We start from the raw sequence: 14,987 nt of genomic DNA on the forward strand, positions 1-14,987 counted from the left end.
TGGTGCCTTCACATTGCAACAGAAATGTTAGATACTGAAGTAAATAAGAACACAGTTCTAAAATGTTTCATCATGCAGTGTTCCAGTGAGAGTTGTTCAAATACAGTAGAAATGGATCTTCCAGTCCTATTTTAAAAGAGTGGAAAAGACTCATATGAAGCAAATTACTGATGAAATTTTGTAAAGAAGCAGGATATCAGCAAAGACGCTGGCACATTAGAAGTACATCCAGATTATGTGACTGTGGAGTTGCTTCTTTTATGGTGGTAGGAGATAAACAGAATGGATGAATTTACAAAGGACCTTTTTTTTAAGATTGATTAAAAACAGTAGCTTTTGAAAGATCTGAGTTTCAGAGGGTTTTAAGTATTAGATTCTGCCTAACCAGGAGATGAAGCATGACTGTAATAGGCTATATTTCATTTTTGTCAAAAGAATGGAATTAGATGTCAAAAAAATCTCTTTCCAAGTGGTCTCTGTAAAGTGCTTCACGGCAAGGGACAGAATCTTTGGGCAGTGATTGCATACAGGGAAGGAAAACTGTAGCTAAGCCAGAAGATACTACAGACTGATCAAGGATGTGTGTAACAACATTAAGAGAGCTGTGCTGGAATACCAACCTCCAGCCTGAGGGAGCAGGGCTGGATACTTCTGATATTATTCTTTCACTGCACAGATGTGTTTCACAGTGATTTTACATATGGAGATAGAATGAGCATTTTCAGACTGAGTAGTTAGAAAATGTTATTGATGTCTCATTTTCCTTTCAATATGAAGAGATTGAAAATCTGCAAAAAAAATTATTCAGTTGCTTTATATAGTTTTAATTTGCGTTTGTGTTTGTATTTGACCAGATGTACCCCCAAAGAAAAACCTAGAAAAGGATAGTTTGTCTTTGGACACATCTACAGTGCTTCGTACTTGTGAATGAAAGGCTGCTAAAAGCAGCTTCCATCCAAGCTTTACCTCTGCTAAGTTTCTAGGCTCCAACTCCACAGTGCCACTGAGCTCACCTTTTTGTAACACATCATAGCTCTGTACATATACACAGAGAGCAGAGCCATTGGGGGATATCTAAGGAGCAGGATTCAGATAATTTTTTTAAGCTTTTTTCTGTGCCATTGATAGATTCATGTATTTTTTTTAATAGCATATTACTGACATTGCATGGAATCACACAGCTGTCTCCTGCATTTGACAGGAGTCAAGTGCTGGCTGCTCTCAGGTAGGGTGGTGGCAAAGGCTGGTAAGACCAAATTAAAGGTTGCTTCTATGCTCCCCAAAACAGAAGAGGAATTTTCACTCTGTTCTTTGAAAAATGAATTGGTTTTTACTTTTTTACTATATTCCATTTTACCAAGATTGCTTGTTCTGTGCTGCTAAAACTAGTTCAGAAGTTAGTAACTTGTAGGAAGGCAATACCAAAATCAAGCCAAGAGCAACAGGATTGCATCTGTGTGTCAAGTTGGCTGGTTAGGCATGCAGGAGTGTTCCAGTGGGACCCAGGAATCCTCTTTGGGCTATTTTGATCCTGGAGCAGTGGTTCAGCTGCCACTGCAGGAAGAGTAAGTGTGCCCAGGGGCACAAGCTGAAGCCCCATCCAGTGTCAGCACACTTGCATTGTATAAACATTCCTGCAGCTGTCACTGCCCTTGCCTTGAGAAGTGCAGTGTGGAGAGAGTGGAGTACATTGGGTCTGGTCCTTATTCACGATTTTGAGTCATATGCCAATGTGTGTAACAAGAAAACTGGGAACTAGTTCATATCGGGAGTTTAAGCAAAAAAAAAAATTGTTAACAAAATTCCTGACCAAACCAAGGAATCTGCTACAAATTATGACAGTTTTGCTATTGCAGTTTGGGAGAACTGAATTATTCTGAGTTCCCCTCCCACGCCTGTTAAATAAACTCCAATGATAGTGATCTCCTTTCATGATAGAAGGCACTGATTGATTCTGCATTTGTTCATGCCAGCTACAAAATCTTAATGATGCGAGAGCTCTATTGTCTGTTGTATCCTAATGCAATTCAGAAAGTTTAGTTTTGAAAAGATATGGTGTGGAAAAAACTTCTTTCATCTATTTAATCTCAGTATGTATTTTCAATCTTGGGAAATAGGCGATAATGTAAAATTTTTCAGGTAACCCAGATAAAAGGAATTATAGGTGGGTAACAAAAATAAAAGCAGAAAAAAATCCTATTGCCTTAGAAACAGGTTAAAGTCTGTAATTTATTCATGGTAATATGAATCTCCCATACATGCCTTTTATCAGATCCATCTATTCTTTTTGATTATCACCTGGTCACCTCTTCCTTGCCTCAGTCTGAGATATACATCACTGCTTTAACCATAGGCTTACTTCCATTTTTCTGTATCATTCAACAAAATGTAAGACTATCCTTAAATGGGTCCATTCCCTAACGGCAGAAATGGTAGAAGAAGATTCCTGCAATCCTTTTGCCAGCGAAGTTCCCTTGAGCATTTGGCTGCATGATGGCTGGATGGCAAACTATTGAGTCTATGACAGTGCATTTAGCAAAGCTTTTAGTCTCTCAATAGTTGTTTTTCCACATGGGAAGCTCCTTCACTACCTCTGCCACTTACCACCCTGGGAGGCTTTGGCTGAGGTTGTTCCCGTGTGCCAGGCAGAAGAGCAGTTTGCAGCTGCAGCAGGACTACTTTTCCATTCTTGTTCCATTCCATTGGAATGGCTGTTGAACAAAGAATGAAGGATAACAAAGTAGAAATGCAGGTGGCAGTGGCATTTGATGCAGGAGAAGTATTCCTTCCCCAGGCAGTGTCATGCAGTAGCCAGTGAACCTGAGCTGTAGCAGCTGTCTAGCTTCCTGGTTTTACAAATCCATCCAAAGTGGATTCAAGGAACTGTTATTTTTTTCACAGTGTAACTTTATATTGATTTCTCTCCTTTTCCTGTTTTACTCAGCCAGGCAAGGAAGATTAGGAGGATTATCTTTGCGATATGTGCCATCCGGTTACCTTGATTGTGCTTGAGAGATTATAGGGGCATAAATGTGGTACATCTGGAGGTCAAGGCTGAAACTACACATCCTTGAGTGCTTACATCTGTTGCACTTCTGATACATTTACTCCTCATGATTCTCTGTTTAATTCATCACTTGCTGCATGTTAACAGTTTGCTCAACCACAGTATTAAAAGATTGCAAAGGGGCAAAATTCCGACATCGAACTGAAAATTGTAAGATTTGAAAAACAAGAATTTTGAGGTTCTCTTTTATTTGCCTTAATGACTGAAGCACCACAGTCCTGCCTGCATAGCATATCCTGGCTATGCTGAACCTGGCTTACTGTGTTTTCACTTAATGATATTTTCTATGTCATCAGCACATTTTAGACTAAGGAGCACTGGCTTGCAGTACAATCCTTGTCGTCTTTTATATTCTTTTGTCTTCAGGCTGTGATTGTAATTATTTGTGTCATAGGATTTCTTATCACAGTAATATAGTAAAGCATATTGAACATTTCTTGAATATAAAATTCTCTACAGTATTTGCAGACTTATAGGGTGTTCAGTTACTAAATGTAGATGGTGTGGGGCTATATACAATGAAAATAATGCATTTCTCTTCCTTTCCTCCTTTAAACTTCTTTCCTTCCTCTCTACTATGCACAACTCCCCCAAAACCCAACTCTGTTAATTGTTTGATGGTTTTGGGCTTCTTGACTGACTTTTGATTGCGTGTTCATTCAGCCTTCAGTGAAAACAGACTTGACTGCATTAAAAGCAGATAATTTTGGAAAGACTGATCATGTTTGTATCTCTATGTTAGAAGTAAAGAAATAATTCTTAAGCAGTATGGGTGTTTTCTAGAAGTAAAATTTGATTGTGGCTCTGTCCTTGCTGGAAGAGTTCTTGGATGCTTGTTCTCCAGGTCATGGATGAACATACACAGTTCATTCAATGCCATGTGCACACCCTCAGACTCATTTATTTTATTTAACAGAACAGGTCTACCGATGTGATACGAAGTTTCTTTGAAGTGGTGCTCATCTTTTGGCACAAGTTGTCCTTCTGTATTTATTTAATTATTTTCAGTATCACTTTGAAACTGTCTTTGTGTTTATTTGTTTGTTAATTATGTTTTCTGCTACTGATGTAAGCTACTGATAGCAGCTTACAAGTCCCTGAGAGAGCAGGAGTGACATGACCTGTCACTGGATGCCTTGTTTAATCATGCCAATTTTTAATATGCAGTCTTTGATCACTTTCATGATTCATCTAACATTTTTTATAGAAAAGTAATTCTGATTCAACAGATCTCCAGCTGTCTTTAATTTTAATTCCATTATCAGACTGAAATAGTTATTTGTCTGGAAAATGTTTATTCTCTTTAACATAGTTATGAAATTATAGCTCTTGTATTAAAAAACAAAACCACAACCAACAAGAACAACAAACACAAAAAACCAGCCCAAACCAGCAAATAAACCCTCAAAAACAAAATCCAAAAACCCAAATCCTGTCTTTTAATGATATTTCTAATTGTATTTGTAACTTTTCAAGTAATCTCCTTAGATGTAGTTTATATCCAGAATTTAACTCCAAGTAGACTTAGAAGACCTTTAGTCCCACTTTTCTTGGGGTGGTTGTTCACAGTATTTAAGGGCTGTTTTCCAGCTACTCTCATCCAACCACAGGGAAATGATTCTGTGAACTTGATTGGATAGTGGATTTTAGAGCACTTTTCAGGCTTCTTTGGTTGCATCTCTAGGTAGACCTATCCCTGGCCCTGGGTCTGTCTGTTGCCTTGGACCTACGAGTTGTTCCACATATTTTTAGTGATAAACATACAGATTTCTGTGCTTAATGTGGTATAACATCACCCAATGAAGAGAGAAGGATGAAGAAAACAACGTGACAAAGGAATTTGCAAAATACGGTGCACAAGAAGCACCATAGTAAACAGAACAGAGAAATCTCATGAGGGCTTAGAGGTTAAAAAAAAATATATTTGAATGATACAGCTACTAAGTAGCATGTCAGAACCGTACAAAAGTTTGCAACCTAAGAAGAGGAGATAAAGTAGATGGGGAATACTGGTATTTGGGAATCACAGTCTATTGTTGTGATCTTTGCAAAAACAGAGAGAGAGAAAAGTGTAAATGGCAAGAGCATGGATAGCTGGGCCAGTAAAACATGGAACAGAGCAGGCATGACAGACTTGATAGGACAAAAGTAAAGTAGTGGAGGTGAGAGAAGGGATGTCCATGGAGGAATGAGCATGCCACAGAGGAAACTGCATGGCTGCTATGGCAAATTGGGAAAAGGACTCTTCCTTGGGACATCTGGAAGGGCGTGGACTCTCATTTGAACTTGGAAATGAAAGGAAAGTACAAGAGCTCAAACACTGAATGTATACAAAAATACAGCCTGGAGATAAACAAAAATCTCCATAGAGACAGTAAGGAACGTTTCAAATCCTGAAGATCTCTAACATCAGTAAAGAAGGTGTTTATAAATGACTTTGAATAAATTGTGTGTGAATAGTATAATTATAGAAAAATTAGATGATCAGTGGGACTTTGAGTAGTCTGCAGAATGCGGAGAGAGAAAGCAGGAGGGCCAGCAAGAAGGCAATTGCAGTAGTCCAAGCGTGAAATCATAAAAGAATAAATGCTTTGCTTATAGAATCTGCTGAGGTTACAGCCTGGGGTTGTATCTGTGTCCATGAATTAGATAAAGCAATAAAAACTTGCATTCCCTCCATCAAGGTATTTCTTTTTTTTCTCAGATGTCCTTTCTAGTTAACTCTTCAGTGACAGTAAGTTCTGTCTAGCAATATTGGCTGACATCTCATCTTCATGTGCTTTTCATCTGTTCTACCCAGTGGGTAGTTGGGATGAAGGGTTGGATTTGCACACTGACAACTCATCCCCTGTATTTGTCAATCAATTTCTTCTTCTTCTTTTTAAATTCATCTTTTGGTATAGGAATAGTACAAGATTGACATGACTATTTAGCTTTGTTTTAGCTTGATTTTCAGCAGTCTGTGTCATCCAGGAGTTTGAAACATAAGTTTAAGAATTGGGCATGAAATTTGCAGTTTTTCTTAGATTGTCAATTACTTTTACCAGAGGATTATGTCAGAAAATGCTGGGCAGGATTGTTGCAAGGTAGTATAACTGAAGGACTGCTTTGCTTCTTGAAGGAAAAGAAATCACTGTGAAAGGAAAATAGCTGTAAGGCTGAACTGGAAGTCTGAAGTGTAAATTCTGAATGGAAGGAACAAAGTTCAAGGCAGTGCAAGGGCAATTTCACTTGCTAAACTCAGGATCTGTTAAGGTCTTGCCTCAGCAAAGCTGGCATCCAGCAGTCTGAGCAAACTTCTCTATTGGTAAGTCAATGCCAAGAGAAAAGTGAACTCTCATTTGATGCAGTAAACTTCTGCAGTCCAACCCCTCCTTTCTTCACCTAACCCCTACAGTCTGCCCAAAATGAATCTTCCTGTCCTTGTGCACTACACATTTTGGCTCTTTGCACCTTGCTTCTGATGGCTTGGCTGCTCCTACCCCACCCTGGCAGAGGAGACCCACAGCTGTGCCTGTCCCCCAGCTCTCACCTCTGCCACCATGAGCCACCTTTGCAACCACTGCCACCCCTGGAGTTTTGCATTTGTCTGTGGCACTGCATAAATGTTTTATTATAATAATGTAGATAATAGTTTTGCTGAAAGCTCCTGGCTTCACAGGTGGTTAAGGGTTTTCTAGAGGTTTTCACACAAAACCCCTCAACTCTTTCTTTATTCTTTTTGATTCTGCTTCATTTCCATCCTTATTATCAGACAGTCATGGGAACTTTCCTTACACTGCAAAAGAAGAAGTGAATTTAGTATAGAATGTGGTGTGTTGTAGTCTGGGCTACCAAGCTTCATGTTGTCCTGGTTTTAGACAGGGGATGAAATATTCTGTACATTTAAGAGGCTTTTAAAAGAACCTTTTGGGAGCAGTTGCTGTGTTTTGCTGGCAATTCTGCCAGACTTTCTGCTTCTGAGTAATTTTTGAGTACAAGAAAAAAGAGAACTACTCATGGGATGCTAAACAAAAATCTACTTTAGTACACAGTTCAACATGAAAGTCTTTAAAAACAGCATTGAGCTGTCATTGATAGAAAACTTCACTTACATTCTTTTGTGTTGAGATGTGTCACACATGCAAAAGTACTTTAAATTTAATTACATTATTAGTGTTTAATAACCATCTTCTGTTCTTATTAAAAATCTTTCCATTGTATTATTTTACTTCTATTCGTTTATTTTTTTTTAATCGAAGTGCCTCAGTCACATCATGCATGTTTCCTAAAGTGTGACTGCCACGCTTTGGTGAGTATTCAGTGTTGCTCTGTTACTCACATTTTCTTCAGTCTTACTGGATTCTTAAGAATTTGTTTTGTTTCTCTCTTAGAATTCTACAAAGTAGTTTTCTTGCTTTATTTTATTTTTTTAAAGCAAATTCATCCCAAACTCATATTCTCTTGACATTCTGGTAGCTTTATTTAATATTCACTCCATTACCTTAGTATTTTTCCAGTAATAAGGTGACCAGAACTGGATACAGTATCCCAGTTAAGTACAAAGGTCATAAAGAGTTTACAGGCTTTCAGTTTCTGTGACTAGATGTTATTTCTTACGTCCTCCCAACGTCTGCCCTTATGCTGCCATATTCTGTTGCAAACTCACATCCTTTTATTCTGTTTGCTAAGCTTAGTACAGTATTGCTACTTCCTGATTTATTTCTTCTGTTTAATATTAGTGTTAAATTATTTTATCCAGCTGTGCATTTTTTTGTATGAGATGTTTGGAGTGAAGAAGCTGGAAAAACTGAAAGCAAGCTGTTGTAAAATCCATGCCTGAAATTCTTGGGTAATGAATGCAGAATATTGACTCTCATGTTATTACTGTTGAATATTTAAGTGGTTTTATATACATAGACAGATAAATTACTGTTGCATACTATATATAATACACATGAGCTGTGTGCATGATATGCACTACTTCCTGTGTCTAACTGTTGTAAATTATATCTGATCCTCTTTGTATTATGCTATTTTTTATCTAGTTCTTATTTCTCTAGATACCTGAGGATTATTTGATAGATTAGCTGTGTTTATGTTATTTCAGTCATTCACTGCTTTTTTTCCTTTTCTTTTTTTTTCCTTCTTTTCAAGAAGTCATTTCCCACTTAAAGCAGATCTCAACTTTTGCACATTCACAGTTTTGGTCTTTACTAGGCTGGTTTGCACTGCAGTCAAAAGGCAGTGAGGAGCTACCTTGGAGCGGTGGGATATAACATGTTAATTAGTATTGTATTAGGAGATTATTGTTATTAAATGTTCAGATGTTTCCCTTCTCCTGCCTGTTATTGTTTGTAAAATAGAAATTATGGAAAAATTAGTACTTTTGTATCTTATTTTCCTACAGGATTTACAAATAATCAGTACAGATGAAAACCAAGTTTTTGTGGCTGTTCAGGAGTGGTACCAGACAGACACATACAACCTGTACCAGTCTGACCCACAAGGTGTTTACTACTCTATCCTGCTGGAGAACGTCCGGAGCACGAAGCAGCCAGAAGAGAATGTCCTGATAGATATCCTGGAGGTAGATCTTTACCTCTTCCCTTGTGTGTAGTCTATCTGAAGGAGTTTTTTATTAATATTTTGATTATGATTATAATTAATTTTCACAGTTATATTTAATGTAAAAAGTCTAGGATTTTGGGATTTTTTTCTTATTGTTAATACATCATTACTACTTACATGTTTCCCTCTTAAACTACTAATGTGCTGTGTACTCTAAGAACTAGATTCTTGGGATGAGATTCCATAGATGTGCAAGTCCAAATTGATTTTTTTATAAGATATTGAAAAGTGAAGACAGCAGCACAATTTATTATTGAAGTCAGAAGTTATGTAGCTGCCTGTGTAGACCTTTTTTTCTTTTAGGTGACTCAGTGATGCATTGCCTGGTTTAGAGCAGGACATCTTTTAGCCAGTAAGGTTTTACACAGTAATCCTGTGAGCCTTGTGCTAGGTTGTGTCAGCTCTAAAAGGCAAAGAACCAACAAAATTAGATATTGGGCAGCAAATCCACTTGCTTTCAGTAGGTGTCTTGTGCCAGCATTTTCTGTGAGACAAACTCTTCTGTAAACAAATTTATCTTGCATTTTAACATCAGTGCACTTGGCAAAAATAAGAGACTAAAGAATATAGTGTTTTGGAAGAGTACCAAAGACTGTTATCAACTCCATTCCTGCTGATAGAATGGAATTTCAGTGTAATGTATTTCCATGTAATAGGGTGTACATTTGCTCCGGTCCCTTATTTTGTGTAGCACATAGTACTGGCTGTTATCAGAATATTAAACTAGTGCAGCTTTGGTCTCACCCAGTTTGTCCCTCATTACACTTTAATTTGCCTGGTGTTAATATAAAACCAAACCAAACAAAAAAAAGAACAACCAAAGTTTTTTGGCAAAAGTTTGTAGTAATTCTGGATACAAGGCACACACTGACAGAGCTGCTAAATAGCTGTAATTAGACTCTTCTTGGTGAGGGAAAATGATAGTGATTTTTTTCCTCCTTATCTCCTCCATCTTTCTTTCACTTTTTTTTTTCTAAATATCTGTAGTAAAACTAACAGGTTTCTCATTATCAGTGATTATTTTCTAGGCTCTACCTTTTTTAGAAATGAGGCTTCCTAATGAGTGAAGCTACACATGGTGTGTAGCCACATTCCCACAGAGTGATTTATTGACAGCATTAGTTTGCAGCCTTTTGCTCCTGCTCACTTCTGTGGGATGCAAAGCTAAAAGGCAGCCAGGTGCAATCTCTACTCCTTGCATCACCTGTAGCATGCAATTTCAGATAAGTTGTACAGAGATGCTACCCCTGGCTGCTCTTTTGTCTACAAAAGTTATTAACTTAATTCAGGTACACTGATTATTTCATAATTTCCAAATGTTACTGAAGGCATATTAGATAATGTGATCCTAGATTATTGTGTGTGCTGGATCAATTTGTAGGGCTACATTAAAAAGAAAATTTACACATGAGAAAGAGTAATTGAAGGAGCCACAGTGAAGCCACACAATTCAATTTTTTTGAGCTGTTTTTGAAATAGAGCTGCAGTATAGGAGAACACTTTTATTTGCTTATGGTAAGAAAGCCCACAGCTTCCAGATAGCTTGTATGATAAATAATTAGTATTCATCTTGTTTACTAGAATGTGATCAAGTACTCATGATGTATGGGTTATTTACCCAGTATAAAATGGCTAATAAATAGAACACATATTGCAGTCCTTGAGGATGGGATATTTTTTGATCTAATCTGGGGTTTCTTTCTGGGCATTTTAATGCAAGTATCCCGTCTTGGGAAGAGGAATCTTCAGTGCAGAACAGAGACTGTCCTCAATGGCTGACAATTTCTCTTTCCACCAGTGTATAATTCTCCTTAAAATTTGCACTTAAAATGTTCATCTTCGTTATCCTCTGCTGACCCCACTTCATCTTTTACTTGTACATCTGCTATAAAATCTTTAATAGGTATTAATTTTCTTTTATATGCTTTATCTTTTTTGCACCATATTTCTTTTCATGTTGCATGTGTGAAAGGGGAATAATTCCCAAATACTTAATCAAAAAAAAGTTAAGTATTAATTGACTGACCAAAAGGAGCACGCCCTTGAAATATGTGACTGTATACAAGGAACATGTCCTTGAAATTATATCTAGTGTTGCCAATGTGAACCAGCCACAAATTTGCAGAATGGGCATACTAATGTATACTTCTAGATTTGTTCTTGCTGTGACTCCTCATATAGATAAGAGCTACACAAATTGCAGTAGACATTCTTCATGCCTTTTTTCCCCAAACAACGAATTATATATATTTAAATTTTAATCACAAACATGTATTATATAGCAGTAATTTCTGCATTCAAGGGTCGGACTTGATGATCTCGGAGGTCCCTTCCAACCCAACTGATTCTATGATTTCAGTAACTGCTGCTAATAAACACTGTGGGGCCATCTGAACTGTTCTTCTTGCTACCAACTAGTACAGAATATTGTTTGGCTGTAAAATCAGAAATGTAACAATCAGCGATTAATGTGTCACAGCAGAAAACCTGCTCAGAAAATCGGTTTATAAGGTGTAGAAAATAGGTGCTCTGAAAGTTGACCTAAAAGTCCAAAGAAAATCAATGGAAAGGTGCTTTTGAATTTCCTTGTGATTATCTGTCTTGAGTAGCTGCTGGAGTGTTCATCAGAGTAACTGAGCACTGCACAATGTTGAAATGTCTTCTTTTCCATACCATCTTATTGTTAATATGAATCTTTTCCCTTCTTCATAGGAAGATACTAATCTCCCAGTTTTAGATTAGAGAACTGAGTCAGGGAGTAGAAAGTACAGAAGAAATTGGGTGCATTTGGATCACAATCTAATGCAGAAGCATTTACAATATTTACAGAAAGAGTGAGGTGTGTATTTGCATAGGCCACAGAACAAATGAAATAGAAAATGCTACAGCAGAAGTGAGGTGTTTTAAAGCTGCCATTTTTTACATGCTATAATTTTATATTAGTTATTGGTTTTTAGGCTAATGCACCACTCTGAACATTATACTTCTGAACTTACTCGGAAAATAGATGCCTGAAACCTATTTATTATTTCAAGCAGAGTTTTTGCCTTTCATTCAAAATACAACTGCTGTGAAGTGCTGGTCAGCTTTTATCTTTTAAAACAGCAGTGAGAGAAGTTAACTGAGACACTAGAAGAAATGTTTTCATAACCTTTCAATGTTTGATAGATTCAAACACTTCTGTCCCATATTCTAGAGAGGAGAAGTTACCCTAGAGCTTGGTTAGATTAGAGATGAGAGTGGGAATGGAGAAAAATTTTAGCCTGACTCCCATTTGATGATTACATTGAATGATTAAATATTCATTAAACAAGAATGAGGGGGAAAAAGAGAGAGAGGAAACAAAAATATTCATGATGCAGCACTGTTTTTGCCATCCACAAATGAAGAGAGAAACCTCAGCTGCAGTCCCTGACCTAATTATTGTTTAAATATTTAATATTGTGTTCACTGGAAGAAAGACACACATAGAAATTTTACCCCAAGTCTGCCTTCCCACGTAAATGTTTGAACTGCCAGGCTTTTCATGGCTGTGCTGTTTCTCAGAGGTAGGATATGTTAAAAAGCCCCAGCAAGATGAAAATGCTTTTAAATTAAGGAAAGCAGGTTTCTCGTTTCTTCCCTTCCTTTCCTTTTTCACCTGCACTGCTAAGTAGTTGACTTTTATGGTGTGTTTGACTTGGAGGTAGCTCTGAGCTTCCAGCATCCTGGATAAGTAAGCCAACCACACATGCATGGGGTTTAAGGAAGAAGGAGATCATGAGAGAGCAGGGTATTAAAATGACTATGCAAAATTTTGTTGTATAAACTTAAATATTTCTCCAAGTTCTAAGCTGTTACAGTAACCAGCAGAATATTTTTATTCTCTGTAGGTTTGGGTCAGTTCCAATATTTATAAAAAGTGAGTCTCAAATCTGTAGCCTAATAGTAGGGATGCCTTATCTTCACCCTGAATGTAGACTTCTGTTAAGTGGAGTTAATAACTGGTAGTTGGAAAAAAAGAGAACAGTAAATATTTCAAATAAAAAATTAAAGTTCAAGAATGCATCATGTCATCAGGAGACAAATATTCCTGATCATTCAAAGAGCTGACTATCTTGTGCATTTATTTGTAATGAATGCTTTGATTTTGTTAAGTGGCAGCACCCAAGGAGATTAGCAAGCCCTACTGTGCTGGAAATGGTATATGAATTGATATACATTTCCAGAATTTTTTAAAAATTCAAGAGATCTAATACGTAATCACAAGGGAAATAAGACCACTCTTAAGGAAACCTTCAATTTTAATACAAGATCTTATCTCATGCCCTTGGGTGGAATATATGTTAATATGTTAATAAAATAAATGTTAGGGCTAGAACTAAACATATTAAGGTGCAATTACTGTCAGGTTGATTCTAAAAATTATCCCCATTAACTTTGACACTTTGAGTTGTAATAATTTTCTGATACAAGCTGTTTTGAAATAAAATAACAACCCAAGGGAAGAGTGAGTCTGTAAACCTTTTTTTTTTTTAACTTTTTTTTAAATTCAGTATTATTTTAAAGGCTATTTTGTTGTTGTAACCTATTTGTGTGCTATTCAAATGATGTGGGTCACAGGACTTCAGTGTTAAAGTCAGGTGTCTGTTAAAAATTGCTTACATCATTTGTAGAATAGCATTTTAGAGATGTCCATATTTAAAAAAATGCAGAGCTGTAATTTTAACAGTAAGGCCATGGTATAGTAATTTTTGTATTTTGCTTTATAAACTCCATGTAATTTGATTAGCCTTCTGACACTGAGAGAATTGCATATACTTTTTAAATAGACTTAGAAATACAAATCAGTTTGTAACTGTCCTCCCCGTCCCCCTTTCTCCCTTTCCTCTTGTCTTTTTGCCTTCCTTCTATATTTTTAAGGTATCATTAGCTTTCAATTCAGTTTCCAGGTGAAAGTACCTGAGATACAGCTCAGAGCCACAAAAGAGCAGCTAATCAGGGATAATCCTTGTTGAAAAAATGTGTATGTGCTGGATATTAACTTCTCTCCTGTATGCTTCAGGTCAGAGGTGTAAAAGGAGTTTTTCTGGCCAACCAGAAAATTAATGGGAAAGTTACAACTCTGATAACCTACAACAAAGGCCGTGACTGGGATTTTCTAAACCCTCCAGACATTGATATGAATGGCAAACCAACAAACTGCAAACCTGTAAGTGGTTCTTTTTTGTTTATCCTCTCTATAAAGTGCACAAGAATTATCTGTATGTGCAATAGTTCCAACAGCCCAAGAGCTTTATGCTGAGTTTACTATCCAAACTAGAAGACAAATTTACTTGTATTGCATGAGCTATGGTTTCACAGGCTATTAGTCCAGTCATCTTGTAGAGTGAGTAGTCAGGGCTCTCTGCTGCACTGTATTTCGTATTTTAGGTCACTTTGACACAAAGAGGACTTTTTTTTTGTGTCAACCACACAACCCAGTTCAGAATAATCATGACAACAGTCATTTGTGTCTGGATATAAGGGTCATATAAGGAGTTAAATAGAGTTTATCAATAATTTTTCTCTTTTCATCTTTCATATTTTTTTCATATTAAATCAAGGTTCCCTGTTAAAGGGAACTTCTTACAGTTGCTTGAAAATAAATACCACAATAACCTGCACGAAAAAGTCCTTTCTTTTTGTAAGACAATATTATTTCTGTTTGTTTAGATGTCCCGGCTACCATAGTGTTTTGTTATTTGCAAAACTATACTGAAAACCTTGTATTTTTCTCACTGACTTTCTGCTCCTGAGTACTCAAAGCTCTGCATTAGCGGGCAAAATAAATGCTTGTGGTCCTGCCTCTGCCAGAGCTTTGTTCCCTCTCCACATAGCAGAAATGGAAGGCTGGAGCTGCCGGTTCCTATTTGAAGAGTTCAAGACTGTGCTACAAGGTTCAGGTCTGCAGGGCTTGATCCAGATCATTTTGAGATGAGTGGAAAGGTTGCAGTGGCAGTGGTTCCCAGGCGATGCTGGCAGCCCGCTCCTGGTAAAGCTCATGGCTGGAATTGCTGTGAACAATATGACCCTTGAGTACCACTGCACAAAGGGCAAGAAACAGTAAGTTGCTTAGGAAGGAGAGATGATGTGTCCAAAAGTCGTTAAGCTATTTTTCATACCACTTTTTTACTAAAAAAGACATTTTCAGTCCAAGCAGTTGTTTTTAAACATCATTTTACCGGTTACCTGGGACCAACAAACATGCACGATTTGTTGCTGTTAGTTAGCATTTTTAAGCAATTATTCTGTCAGAAGGGGGTTTTATACAATAATTTCACACTGACTT

The 14,987-nt window shown here is 37.0% G+C and overlaps 1 protein-coding gene across 1 annotated transcript in view; it reads left to right on the forward strand.

The window, feature by feature from the left end:
- The window catches only part of SORCS2 (sortilin related VPS10 domain containing receptor 2), a 552,065-nt gene that overhangs the window by 457,503 nt on the left and 79,575 nt on the right, over positions 1 to 14,987 (forward strand). The window contains exons 9-10 of the mRNA XM_051798400.1: positions 8,457 to 8,636; positions 13,722 to 13,868. Coding sequence (XP_051654360.1) covers positions 8,457 to 8,636; positions 13,722 to 13,868 — 327 coding nt within the window. The remainder of the gene's footprint in view (positions 1 to 8,456; positions 8,637 to 13,721; positions 13,869 to 14,987) is intronic.

The sequence above is a fragment of the Manacus candei genome, unplaced genomic scaffold (genome assembly GCF_025592945.1).
Source record: "Manacus candei isolate 608988 ecotype Guabito, Panama unplaced genomic scaffold, ASM2559294v1 h1tg000048l, whole genome shotgun sequence".
NCBI classification, from domain to species: Eukaryota; Metazoa; Chordata; class Aves; order Passeriformes; family Pipridae; genus Manacus; species Manacus candei.